At 41.4% G+C, this 14847-nt stretch overlaps 1 protein-coding gene across 4 annotated transcripts in view; it reads left to right on the forward strand.

The window, feature by feature from the left end:
- The window catches only part of MYLK (myosin light chain kinase), a 331910-nt gene that overhangs the window by 287871 nt on the left and 29192 nt on the right, over positions 1-14847 (forward strand). For all 4 annotated transcript variants that reach the window (XM_030579826.1, XM_030579827.1, XM_030579828.1 and 1 more), the window contains 4 exons: positions 3405-3707; positions 8846-8878; positions 8977-9070; positions 10488-10691. In XM_030579826.1, coding sequence (XP_030435686.1) covers positions 3405-3707; positions 8846-8878; positions 8977-9070; positions 10488-10691 — 634 coding nt within the window. The remainder of the gene's footprint in view (positions 1-3404; positions 3708-8845; positions 8879-8976; positions 9071-10487; positions 10692-14847) is intronic.

Below are 14847 nucleotides of genomic sequence, written 5' to 3' on the forward strand. Positions count from 1 at the left end.
TCACAGTCAGACACTGTTCCCAGAAACTAGCACATTATTGCTCTTTTATTTAATCATATAAAGCACACAAGTGTACTTATCATCAGAAAACACTAAACCCATGTCCCTGCCTTAGTTTCCTTGTCGCTCCAGGGCATTCGTTGGGCTCGGGTCTGAGCCCCTTGGATTGCCCAGCGTCCTTCTGCTTCAGTGTATGATGTGGGCTGCAACATGGAGCTTCTTCCCCCTTGGTCAGCTTTGCCCTTGATCAGCCTAACCCTTTCCCTTGGGAGTTCTTGGGGCCATAGAGGCTCAGGAGCTGGCAGTGTCCCTGCCTGATGCAGACCCCTACATGCTGGGTTGCTCAGTATTGCCAACCCCAAATGCTCAAAAATCATGAGTCAGGCTCACCAAAAATCATGAGATTGGCTTTAAAATCATGAGATTATGTAAGCACAATAGATTTGGTGTTCTTTTTATTTACCTTCTGCTTTTTGAGCATTTAGGGTACCCTGGGATCACATTTTGTAGCTTTCTCCACAGCCACGAGGGCCAGAAAGTTACTTTGTTCTTTAAGAGTAAAGGCTGAAATCAACATATATCCACTTGCCTCCAGGAGCTGGGGCTTCAAGGAAAACAGTAATTATTGTGAGACTTGTGAGAAAATCGTGAGAGCTGGCAAAACTGGTTGCTTCTCTCTCTCTCTTTTTGAACTAGAGACAAAAAGAGCCAAAGTTGTTCCCCCTTGCCCCCATTCCTGTGTGGTGAGAGACAAGCTTTCAAGCATACAGAGAGCTATTCTCTCTCTCACCCACCTTGTCTCTCTATTATCTTGGGACCGACACAGCTACAGCAACACTGCATGTAAATGGTGGTGTCTGTTACATGTCAGATTACTGTAAACTGTGTAATTTACTGACTGGCAAGTGGGTATACATTGGTGTAATTTATACTCTTGAGGGGCACAGAGAGAAAGCAACCCACAGAAACAAGCAAGGCAAAGTCTTTGTGATTGTCACTTTGGTCCAGTATTGCCATGGTTGATTTAGGCATATTTCTGTGATATATATTTTTTTAAATTGTAGTGGTTATGTAACAGTTGTGTGAGAGCCTGGAGCTTGGGGTGGGATCTATAAAAAGAGGAATCGAAAGGAAGAAATAGTGTTTTTTACCTTGCATCATCTTGCACCCTGATGCTGAATGAGGTCTCATAATTAAGGCACTGGCTTAGGACTCAGTAGGTAGAGGGTCAATTTTTCTTTCTGCCACTGACCTCATGTATGAACTTAGACAGGTGCCTCTGTGCCTACGTCCTCCACCTATAAAATGGGAATGATGACGCCCCCCCTTTGTCTGTTTTGTCTACTTAGATTATAAGATCTACAGGGTGGGGACAGTGTTTTACTATGTGTTTATACAGCACCTCACACATACTCATCTGTTGTACCAATGTATATTTTACACAGACAATTGCATCACCACAGAACATCTCTCTCCACCTCTTCCCTTTCACTTTACACAGGACTTTATTCCCTTTTCCTGATGTTACTAATCAATCTTTGGCCATTAGTTCATCCAGATCATCATCATCATTATCTTGTAGATTTTACTTTTAAGAGCAGTCCTGAGAGGATTACTCCAGCACAAGATATTCTGCATTCTTTCAGGTTTTCTGAAGAATTTATCATAATTCTTTTTAATAAGTAATTTTAAAAACAAAAGCGTCAGCATCTTTCTATCTCAGAAAAGCATTTATCTACTTAACTTCTGAGTTAACCGTTACATTTAATTTGGAAAGAGCCAGGAGAAATGAGACGCGTCTTTGTGTCGTTAACCAGAGCAGCATGCAAATGGCACATAGAATCATAGAACTGTAGGACTGGAAGGGACCTCAAGAGGTCATCTAGTCTAGTCACCTGTACTTGTGGCAGGACTAAGTATTATCTAGACCATCCCTGATAGGTGTCTGTCTAACCTGCTCTTAAAAATCTCCAATTATGGAGATTCCACAACCTCCCTAGGCAATTTATTCCAGTGCTTAACCACCCTGACAGGAAGTTATTCCTAATGACCAACCTATATCGCCTTTGCTGCAGTTTAAACCCACTGCTTCTTATCATATCCTAAGAGGTTAACAAGAACAATTTTTCTTCCTCCTCCTTGTAACAACCTTTTATTGAGTGGAAAACTGTTATCATGTCTCCTCTCAGTCTTCTCTTCTCCAGACTAAAAAAAACACAGTTTTTTTCAATCTTCCCTCATAGGTCATGTTTTCTAGACCTTTAATCATTTTTGTTGTTGTTCTCTGGACTTTCTCCAATTTGTCCACATCTTTCCTGAAATGTGGCACCCAGAACTGGACACAGTACTCCAGTTGAGGCCTAATCAGCGCAGAGTAGAGTGGAAGAATTATTTCTCATGTCTTGCTTATGATACTCCTGCTAATACATCCCAGAATGATGTTTGCTTTTTTTGCAGCAGTTACATTTAGCTTGTGATCCACTATGACCCCCAGATCCTTTTCTGCAGTACTCCTTCCTAGGCAGTCATTTCCCATTTTGTATGTGTGCAACTAACTGATTGTGCCTTTGGGAGTACTTTGCATTTGTCCTTATTGAATTTCACCCTGTTTACTTCAGACCATTTCTCCAGTTTGTCCAGATGATTTTGAATTTTAATCCTATCCTCCAAAGCCATCATGCAGGCTTTACTCGTGCAACTAAGAGCTGCAGGAGTGAACCCCTAATTGAGAAACAGTTGCTCCGTGCTTAAGGTTGAAGATTAAAAAGCCCATTGTATAAGCCTGTTTTCACACTTCATATCCCAACCCATGGTAGAATTTATTCAGGGAAGGTTTGAAGAAAATCAGAAGAGCCACTCTGAGATAAAATTGTAATTCTTTTTACTTGCCTTCTAGTTTTTTAGCCTTTCGGGTACACATGTTTTCAAGTTTTTTCTCTGCAACCATATAAATTTGCTTCTTTACTAAAGTGACTCCAGGAGTTTTATGGAAGCACAAAACATTCTGAGACTGTCAATAAAAACGTGAAAGTTAGCAACAGCATTGGCCTGCTAAACCCAGAGTTGTGAGTTCAATCCTTGAGGGGGCCACTTAGGGATCTGGGGCAAAAATCAGTCCTTGGTCCTGCTAGTGAAGGCAGGGGGCTGGACTCGACCTTTCGAGGTCCCTTCCAGTTCTAGGAGATAGATATATATCCTATTATTACACTCATTTTAATAAACAATCTATCAAATGTTCAGTATAGATCTAACTAGATGTAACAATTACAGAACAAAAGAGGTCAAAGTTGAGGATGAAAGGGCTCTGTGGATCAGGTGGGTGAAATAACAATTAATGAGGTAGTAGGTGGCAGAATTAATTTGTTTGATCTAATGTATATTTGTATGTGTGTCCTCGTTTGCAGATAAACCTGATCCCCCAGCCGGAAAACCCTGTGCCTCGGACATACAAAGTTCTTCCCTCACTCTCTCTTGGTATGGCTCTTCTTATGATGGTGGAAGCGCTGTGCAGTCTTACACTGTGGAAATCTGGAACTCAGTGGATAACAAATGGACAGATCTCACTACTTGCCGGAGCACTTCTTACAATGTCAAGTCCCTGCTGGCTGACCGGGAGTACAAATTCCGGGTGCGAGCTGCTAATGTGTATGGCATAAGTGAGCCCAGTCAAGAATCAGAACTGGTAAAAGTAGGAGAGAAACAAGAAGGTTAGTCCTTACTGAGAAAAATGATTAAACTCTATTAGAGAACGGCCCAGGATTTTTCAAGGTTGGTGCAGCCAATTGCCAATATACATTTGCACATTGCTACTGGTGGTTTGAGTGTCAATGCCTGAAATTTGAGATGCTAATGCTTGATGTGAGGCATTTTTATGCTTCCATTGGGTATCTGGGCAGATCAATTTTTGTGTCTTCTGAACTTGGAAAATCTGGGCCAATATTGTTCTGTCTGTTTTATGAATGCAATGAATTCTGTCTCAACTGCATTTGTTTATGTATGCTTATCTGTATTTGTTAATAAGTTTCTATAGCTCAGGATACTTGTAGTGAGATATGGAACGTTTCACCCAAGAATTATGGGTTCAGATTTAATCCTGTTTGAGAATGCTGGTTAGGGACTTCTGGGAAATGAATCAGTAGCCTCTGTCTACTTTGTAATGAAAACATCACCAAAAACATCACCACAATTGACACCAGCTGGTACATTTGTTGGCAGCCTCAGTGGAGAAGCTAAGGGCAGGGAAGCTAAATTAACCTCTCATACGTAGAGACTTCAGATCTGAGGCATGTTAGTGAATCAGCGTGGGAGATTTTGTGCCACAGTTGCCCATGAGGTGCCTGATCTGCATCCAGAAAACTTCAGTCTCCAGCACTGTGCTGTCCAACTGGCACCTTATACGAATAGCCAATTTTTAAAGAATTTTTGAGCCAGTTACCATTCCAGAATATTTTACTCCTGTTTTATGTGCTCTTGCGGATATTTTCCACCACCATTCAACATTTTTCCCTTGACCCTTTATCAGTGGAGAAGCTTCAAAGAGAAGAGCTTAAGCATCCTGAAACTTACACTGAACAAGGCCCATACGTCAAAAAACAAAGAAACAAACATTTGCAGCTGCGCAAACAAATAAATTCTATATTGCATGCCTGTATCTTTATGCACACATACATAGTGTAGAACAGGGATCGGCAATCTTTGGCAAGCAGCCATGTGGAGGACCTCTTTTAGGCGCTTGCAGGGCACTGAAAAGTCCAGAATTGGAAAATAAAGGAGAACAAGTTACTTTTCCATATCTCCTACTGCTTGCCTTTGGGGAGTGTTTCAGCTCTCAATTCTTGTTTTGAAGTATATTATGTATGCAGTGCTTTGTGTTCTTACCTGGTTCAAATAAAGCCATAGAGAGTTTGTAATATTATCTTTTAGTGACACATCGGGGCAAAATAACTGCACAATGGTGCAGCACTGTAAGATTTTCCACAGCTTTTTGTCAAATATTTCCATGCAGAAGTAATTTGTTCTGTTCCTTGAGCAACTAAATTGGTGCTATATTAGTTATTTACTTTCTCTCTCTCACTAATTAAAAGAAAATCTGAAAGGTTGATATAAATCAAGGATCAATTTTCTCTCCAGGGGAAGAAAGCAGTAAATTTGTAAGAAAGCTGGACAGAGCTGGCTGTTGATAACAAAAATTCCCTGTGTTGGAATGCCTCCTCTCTTTGGTTGCTGGAAGAATACACTTAAGTTTGGAAACTGTCAGACTCTTCCTTTGCTTTTGCACTTCCAAGAGCTATCATTGATTGTGATGGGTGGAATCAACATAATTTTTTTAATTGAAGAGAGAAGATGTTATGTTTTTACAATCCCTGACACAGTAGGGCTCTAGCACCTAGGAAGTACTGCAATACAAATAACAAATGATAACAATAATATGGGTTGAGTAAAGAACCCACTGTACAAAGATAACTCTTTGTATCAGCAAAAAGAACAGGAGTACTTGTGGCACCTTAGAGACTAACAAATTTATTTCAGCATAAGCTTTTGTGGGCTACAGCTCACTTCTTCGGAGGCATGAAATGGAACACACTGACAGGAGATATTGTATAAATATGTGTGTATGTATAAATATCTGTATGTATAAATATCTCCTGTCTGTGTGTTCCATTCTATGCCTCCGAAGAAGTGAGCTGTAGCCCACGAAAGCTTATGCTGAAATAAATTTGTTAGTCTCTAAGGTGCCACAAGTACTCCTGTTCTTTTTGCGGATACAGACTAACACGGCTGCTACTCTGAAACCTGTCCTTGTATCAGGGAGACGGTGTAATTTAGTGATTTCAGCAGGAGATTGGAAGCCAGGACTCCAGGGTTCTGTTCGTGACACTACAGTTGACATGGGCAAGTTACTTAAGGCCTAATTTTCAGTAATACTGAACCCAAACAATTCCAATGGAAGTCAGTGGGAAATGCGGGTGTTCAACACACCTGAAAATCAGGTCTTTTAAGTTCTCACCACTGTAAACTCCTGGCCAAGTAACTAAGGCTATGCCTTCATTGCCCCAAAAGGTGTGTGTCAAGGTTTACATGAGATAACTAACATTCATTAGTCATCTCACTGTAAAATACTAGAGGAGACAAGATGCTGGTAGTTTTTGCTGCATTATAACTAGGAAAAAAGAATCCTGTGGCACCTTATAGACGAACAGGCATTTTGGAGCATGAGCTTTCATGGGTGAATACCCACTTCGTCGGATGACATGCATCCGACAAAGTGGGTATTCACCCATGAAAGCTCATGCTCCAAAACGTCTGTTAGTCTATAAGGTGCCACAGGATTCTTGGCTGCTTTTACAGATCCAGACTAACACGGCTACCCCTCTGATAATTGTAACTAGGGTGTGGCAAATACTATACCATCCACCTGGCTGTATTCCACTAAAAACTACAGTGCCTTGTCTCCCCTAGGATTTTACAGTGAGATAGCTAATGCACATTAGTTATCTCACTGTAAAAACACAGCTTTTTGGGTGTGAAGACATAGCTTTAGCCTCAGTTTGCCCATCTCTAAAAAGAGGCATAATGCCTGCCTCACAGGGATGTTGAGGTCTCATGATGTGGGTGAAGCACTTGGAGACCCTCCAATGGAAAGTGCTTTAGCAGTGCAAAGTATTATTATTGTGAGAGTGAAATGGGCAGGTTGCCGTATATTCACCATCAGTCCAGATTCAACATTGCTAAAGTAATGTAATAAGTCATAAAGAAGCAAAGTATGCATGGCCAGCTTTGATGTTCAGTTGGTAACACTGGTTTCCAGCTGAGGAAGACATTTGCTTAGCTTCAGTGAGTTCAACCACAGAGGAGATGTACCTTTTTACTAACTTAGAGCTTCCACCCATGGACCACAAGGCTCCCATTCCAAGTCTTTGATGCAGTGATGTGCATGTTGCATACACAACAAGTCTAGCCATGCGACATTTGGCAGACACAGCTATTGGCAAAGAGGATGGGATCTGCTCCTTCATGCAGCCCTTAAAAGGGGAGGAAAATGTGAAGTGCTCAATGTAAGTGTGACTTCCAGGGCAGAAAAGCTGAGCACAGCTCCCACAGAGTGGAGGAGGGCAATCTTCCTTTCTTGCTTCCCTGCTGCAGTGGCAGACTGCGAACCAGTCTGTCTCTGCTGCAAGTATGTAAATATCACAAACACAGCAGGGAGAGGGGGTGTTGGGGTTTCTGTTGATTGGCTAAGTCCACTCAACTTGTCTGGCTACCAGTTTGCAGATTCATCAACATCTGCTGGGTGTTGAGGGGAAGGGATAGCTCAGTAGTTTGAGCATTGGCCTGCTAAACCCAGGGTTGTGAGTTCAATCCTTGAGGGGGCCACTTAGGGATCTGGGGTAAAAATTTGTCTGGGGATTGGGCTTGCTTTGAGCAGGGGGTTGGATTAGATGACCTCTTGAGGTCCCTTCCAACTGATATTCTATGTTTCTATTAAATTCATCTCTGTTGTCACATAAAGATGTCTATGTAACATAACTCTATAATCTTATTACTGTGTATCTTGCCCTCCATCCTTCACCCATCCCTACTATTTATTACCATACACTGAGTTTAGCTTTATATTGAAAAGAACCTAGAATGTATTGGGGCTCTGTATAAATCAGTGGTCCCGTAAATGCGCCTGCGTCCTGGCCAGCTGTTGAGCATCTGCCGAAATGCCGCTGAAATTCGGCAGCATTTCGGTGGCGATGCCTCTTGATGACGCCACTTGCCACCAACAAGCGACGTCATCGAGAGGCGTTGCCACTGAAATGCCGCTGAATTTCGACGGCATTTTGGCGGATGCTCGACCGCCGCCACAGTCCTTCGTCTGGCGCCCACCAGACGAAAAGGTTGGGGACCGCTGGTATAAATAATAAATAGTGTAAATCCATTGGCACAAAGAGGTTAAGTCACATGGTTAGGATGTACAAACTCAGTGGGGAGAGTCAGATAATCAGGTCCAGCTATTTGGATGGAGAGCTGCCTTGATAGTTGTGAAACATTACAACTCACAGATCCTCAGGCCACTGAGAACCAGTATAGTCCTGAGGAGCAATTTCAAGCAGTAACTTAGAACTGCTCTAAATTGTATGCTGACTTCACTTGCGTTACTGGATTTGTAAAGATTTGTGCCTGCAAACAGTTGTACATTTGGAATTGAGGTTCTGTTGAAAAAATTGGGCCTACATGACTAGGCAATTCATTTCAGATAAGCGCCAAAAAATGTGGGTGTTATCTGAACTGTCCAAAGCTCTAGGTTTGCAAAATTGGTAGGACAGCTTCCAAGAACAGCCTTTCTCAGAGGTTTTTGCTTTGTTTTTTACACTTTTAGGTTTGGATGTGAGAGTAAGAAATGTATTTTCCCTATACACAAGCATTGTACAATTAGGGGCTTTGTGGACTTAATAATTTTAATTGTTTTATTTTTCCCTTTCTCTGAAGCATTCTGAAGGCAGCCTATTAAATAATCCAATGATCTGATTCCTTACATTTTATGTGCCTTGTAGACATATAAACCAGATGGTTTCTCTTCAAAGGATATTCTACACTGATGACAACAGAAGTGCCTGGCTTCTGCTACCAGATTTTAATTTAGTACATTGAGACCTGAACAGATTTTTACTGTATATTTAGCATGCATACCCTGTTAGATGGCTGCCTTTTGGTACCTAACTGTCACATTAACTGTTTACCCAAAGGATCTTAATTTGGGGATAAGATTGCTTTCTTTAAGCATATACATCCTATGCAGACAGGAGTTAATCATCTCAATTTTTCTTTCTCCCTCCTCCCACCCCCCGTTTCTTTATAGAACCTAAAGATGAAGCTGAGCTATCCGATGATGGTAAGAAGTTCATAATTTCATCAGAGCAAATGAATCTCTATATTTTTAATACATGTAGTATGATTTTTTTAATCACAGTTCTTAATCCTCATTTATAGAAGAGAAAGAAACAGAGGTTGACTATCGGACAGTTACTATAAATACACAACAAAAAGTTGCAGAGTTCTACGATATTGAAGAAAGATTGGGATCGTAAGTAGACTATTAGGTTTCCTGTTTCAGCCCTTGGAATGCTGTGTTTCTAAGGCTATAGAGAGCTAGGAGGATGCATTCTTAAATGTGTACAGTATGGGCCTTTACGGTCATAGCATTCTAGCTGGGCTGCTTGTGTGCAGTAAAAAAATACATTCTAAAGGGGTCTGGTTTTGTCTCCGTAAAAGCTCTTCATTCCCATTAACTGACATTTTAAAATAGGCATTGCATGTGCTTCTGGTGAGGAGAATGAAGCCTATAAATGCTAGATGATTCATTTTTTATTCTCTGCTCTGAAATCTGTCTGGAAGGGAGAAACCCACTGTGCACTTACAGCTCCATTATATCCATTAGTGCTAATGAGAATAAACCCTACTCCTTGGTGGTAGGGTACAGTCTTTGTTGACAGTGGTCATAATCCCAAAAGCAAAAGCATTAATAGTATTGCTCATTAAAGGTCAATGATTAAGTGGACTGTATGTATCAGTACTCATGTTTGTGAGTATGCAAATCGTATGACAGGACACACTTTGAGGGACTTGTTTTGCTGTTGGCAATCAAGGCCATAGGATTCTACCTCTGTATATTCTTCTCTATAACAAAACTAGCTGTGCCTTGTTGTGTTTTCCACTTGTAAGGGTTACAGTTAAGGTGGAATTGTAAGTAAACTCACATTAGCAATTGTAGCCTGAAGTAATAATTCTGGAGCCCCTGGAACAGAGGTTTTCAAACTGAGACATGCCCCACTAGGGGGGCATGGAGGAACATTCAGGGGGGATGAGTGGTGATGCCAGGCAGCTCGTGCCAGTCCCATGTGCCAGGACCTGGGCCAGCCCCCACTTGGGGCGGGGAGAGAGCACCACCTCCACCCCGCTGCCCTAGAAGTCCATTCTTTCTATACATGTATGTGTAGCTGTAATGGATGCTAGTTGGAGTAATGTGCATCAGAGGGTAAAGACTCTCTCTAATTAGGGAGCATTGGACTGCCATAGGATTTTAGATACATAAGTGTGTATAGGTGTTTAGCTTGTAGTATCAGTGTGTACAAGCATAGGTGCTTATTTTTTATTGTGACTGGTGATACACACCAGTCTAGCTAAGGGCAGAACTGAGCCTTCAGGGCAGATCCTCACCTCTTTCAGATCAGCATAGCTCTCTTGACGTGAACAGAGCCCCAGCCTTATATACTATGTGAAGATCTTGCCTTTTGAATGTAATATTCGTCAAGATGATTTTGCAAATTAGTATGCCCAGTTTCAGTCTTGAACAGCACTTGGACTAATGCGTGTGATCATGTGTTTTCAGTGCAAGATTTGAGTTAACCATTCTGAAAAAGGTTTTAATTAAGTTTTGTTTTTAGTCTTAGTAGGCCATAAAATATTAAAACCATTTCATGGAAATAGTTATATATTTTCAGGGGGAAATTTGGACAAGTCTTTAAACTTGTTGAGAAGAAAACTGGAAAAGTTTGGGCAGGAAAATTTTTCAAAGCATATTCAGCTAAGGATAAAGAAAATATAAGGCAGGAAATCGGCATCATGAACTGTCTACATCATCCAAAACTTGTCCAGTGTGTAGATGCCTTTGAAGAAAAAGCCAACATCGTCATGGTCTTGGAAATGTGAGTATAACCCTTAAGAGCACATTTTAGTTTATTGGTGCCCAGTGTGTGAAGATCTCCTGATACCTTGACAGATAATTAAAAATAACTTGTCCTTTTTGTATAAAATATTATCTAGTGATATGTGACTCTTTTAAAAAGGCCAGATTTTTTGTTCTGGTCACATAAATCATCCAAATTTTGTCTATCGAAGATATTTAAGCATCTTTAGCCAAATTATTCCTAATGTATCTCCATTGATTTCAACACAATCTGGCTAAAAATTTTGTGAGCACAGGCACTCATGAGATTTCTGTTGCCTCCTGTATCTGATACTGAAGGAGGGGTACTTTTCTGCTTCCAGCTGAAATGTGGAAACATAAAGGAATGTGAAAATCAAAAATAATGATTGGAGAGAAAAATTTAACCAAATATTTCAGAATGTTCAGGTCCAGATTGGTTCTAGAAATGAGAAAAGGGTTGGGGATGGAATTATTACTATTTATTTGGTTTGGCAATCTCTAAACATGCATTAGATAAAGTACTACCAATTATTTATTTAAATACTGAAAAATAGTAATTTTTCATAGATGCTGGAATGGCTGTGCAGAATGAATGAATCAATCAATTACACACAAGAAAGATGTGATTCAGAATGCAAACACCAAAGCCAAACTCTAACAGAATAGTTGAATTGTTATGAAAAATTCTACTCGGCACATTTATAGTCATGTCAAAGAAGCAAAAAAATCAACAACAGAATTCAACCGTTGTTAGAAGGCAAATTTATTTTTCGTCTAAGGTGGGGTCCTCTGTACCCTTAAGAGAGCCTTGTGGATTTCCTTGGCAGAGAAGATACAAAACTTGGTTATTTAACCCCTCGCACCCATCACTGTAGTATCTATAGAAAAATCTAGATAGATGATAGAAAGAAAATTCTAAAGTGAGTTTAATGGATGCAGACAAGATCATATATAGTTCTTCCTGGCTGTCTAGCACCCATACTGGCTCAACACAACCTGAGCTGCCTCTAATGTCACCACACAGGGTCTCCCTAACTCATGGCCCATACTTAGCAGTTAAAGAAGGGACTGATCATCAATGCCTGTTTTGTTTTCCTTGCTTCCATCACACAACTCTCAAGTCCCTGCATCAAAGCTACCATCCTTCACGCCATGGACAGCTAATCAGGACTACATTCAAAGACCATCTGTGCTGCTTCCTGGTTGTTGAACAAAGCAATGGTGCCCCATCTTCCCACCCTCACCAGGTCTATATACACTGTTCACTTTGTGCTCCCAGCCCACACCATCACTGAAAGTGGCAGACAAGCAACATAGGAATCACAGTACAGAGCAACATGATGGTGTTATAACTATATGATAGTTATTTAATCTGTCTTGCCATCAGCCAAGTACGTATCATAGTACATATTCTTTCACTTTTGCAGAAGACAGGGCTCAGAAGGTGTCCCTGTGCTGGAACTCCTTTCAAGATGGGAACCTGTATAATACAGCTTGGAATGCAATGCTCAGACACCACAAGCCATGAGAGCATGCATGACCAAAATGATAGTTGCATAATTTATCAGTGCACCTGTTTAATGTGAACACCATATTTGTAGCAGCAGCAGCAGCAGCAAAGAAAATCAACTCTTGATCTCTGTTGATGTTTTGCCCAAAAGGATAGGTCAATTGCTGTGCTGCTTCCCATTGTGGTGCCTAAAAAGGGAAAGGAAGGAATTTTATTGCTGACTTGATCTTCCTAGCAAAATACAGATTGCTTTAAGCAAAGAGACTGTAGTGCTACTTGTCTTAGTTAATGCATGTTCAGACTGTGTTAAAGCTATTGTTCGCACAGGCATATTTCACAGATTGAATCCTTGTTATGCAACATTAGTGCTTAAATATAAGATGGTGCATTTATTTTTTTGTTTAAAACTTGAGCAAGTTAGTGATGGTTGGAGGAGAAAAAGTCCAACTTAGTTTGGAATTGGGAGCTGGCAGGCCTAATGGAAAACAGAGGCAAACGTATGAAGGGTTCTGGATAGTAATTTCTCCCTCCACCAAACCGCCCACTATTTTAAAAGATAAGATGCATTTAAATACCACAGAGTTTAGTTATTTTAGTCTGTGTTTAGGCATGATTTTAGGTTTTAAGCTAGTTTATTTTTGCACATCAGAGTTTCCGAGCCAGAGTTTTAGAAGATCTCAACAGCCAAGCAGTTCCCATTGTTCTCATCGGGGTATAAAAATGTAGCCAGATTTTCAAAAGGGTTCATCTCCCATTGGTCCACTCCAGTGAAGTGGCCAGATTTTCAATAGTGCTCAGCATTTAGCAGCTCCCCTTGTTCTCTATAGGAGCTGCTGCATATTGAGCACTTTTGGAAACTTAATTGCAATGGTTTGATGGTAGATGACCTATAAGCACACAAAGGATCCATTGTCAGGCGAGAGTCTCATTCCAGGCAATTTTCCTCAGCCCACCCTTGGCTACTGCTCCCAGGGGATTTTCCACTTTGCTTCTCTATCACTCCTCCATCAGAGCATCCTGCAGGATTCTTCCTTGCCTTTTTTTGCTGAGTACCATCTCCCAGCACTTTCTCCATGGAGGCCCTTTTTCCCCAGCAGGTTCCTACTGCTGTCTCTCCCAGGGGACTCCCTGCTACTCCTGATCCCCCTTGCTTACTGAAAGCCTGAATTGTCATAGCCCCAAGTGCTGCCATGCCCTCTTCATTGGCCAAACTGGGAGCACCTGTTCTAGCAAAGAGATGCTGGACATATTTCCAGGGCCACCCAGAGGGGGGGGCAAGTGGGGCAATTTGCCCCGGGCCCCACAGGGGCCCCCACAAGAGTTTTTGGGGGGCCCTGGAGCGGGGTCCTTCACTTGTTCTGGGGGCCTGGAAAAACTCACGTGGGGCCTGGGGCCCCAGAGCTTCTTCCGCTCCGGGTCTTCGGCAGCAATTTGGTGGCAGGGGGGGTCCTTCCGCTCTGAGACCCCAGGCCCCCTGAATCCTCTGGGCGGCCCTGCCTATTTCATTTCAAGAGGTCAGCCACCCTGTGACATAAGCTCTTCTAAAATATCTGATCATGTTTATATATATCCAGGGTCAAATTCTGTTCTTCTAAAGTATGTATGCCATTCCCATTGATCTTGTATATCCAAGAAGAGAATTTGTTTCTATATGAATATGACTGAAAGCCATTTACATTGAATTTAGAAATAATAGTAACAATCTGACCAACTTGCCATACAGCCGGAATCCAGACACTTAGATGCAGGATTGTTCCCTATAATAGAATTTCTAGTACTTTGTACTCTCTTGTTTACATGTCTCCAAAGATTTCCATTAGAAGCTTCGTCCATTATCTTATCATCACTGCTAGGAGGATTAGTATTTCCTGATACTCAGCCTAAATTTTCCTTTTAATTTCATCCCAAAGTGTCTGGTTATTTCATAGATTCTAGGACTGGAATGGAATGGACCTCGAGAAGTCATCGAGTCCAGTCCCCTGCCCTCATGGCAGGACCAAATACTGTCTAGACCATGCCTGATAGACATTTGTTAAATACTGTTAAATATCTCCAGAGATGGAGATTCCACAACCTCCCTAGGCAATTTATTCCAGTGTTTAACCACCCTGACAGTTAGGAACTTTTTCCTAATGTCCAACCTAAACCTCCCTTGCTGCATTTTAAGCCCATTGTTTCTTGTTCTATCATTAGAGGCTAAGGTGAACAAGTTTTCTCCCTCCTCCTTATGACACCCTTTTAGATACCTGAAAACTGCTATCTTGTCCCCTCTCAGTCTTCTCTTTACCAAACTAAACAAACCCAGTTCTTTCAGCCTTCCTTCATAGGTCATGTTCTTGTTCCTTCATAGGTCATGTTCTTTAATCATTCTTGTTGCCCTTTTCTGGACCCTCTCCAATTTCTCCACATCTTTCTTGAAATGCAGTGCCCAGAACTGGACACAGTACTCCAGTTGAGGCCTAACCAGTGCAGAGTAGAGCGGAAGAATGACTTCTCGTGCCTTGCTCACAACACACCTGTTAATGCATCCCAGAATCACGTTTGCTTTTTTTGCAACAGCATCACACTGTTGACTCATATTTAGCTTGTGGTCCACTGTAACCCCTAGATCCTTTTCTGCCGTACTCCTTCCTAGACAGTCTCT

The sequence above is a fragment of the Gopherus evgoodei genome, chromosome 11 (genome assembly GCF_007399415.2).
Source record: "Gopherus evgoodei ecotype Sinaloan lineage chromosome 11, rGopEvg1_v1.p, whole genome shotgun sequence".
In the NCBI taxonomy this organism is placed as follows: domain Eukaryota; kingdom Metazoa; phylum Chordata; order Testudines; family Testudinidae; genus Gopherus; species Gopherus evgoodei.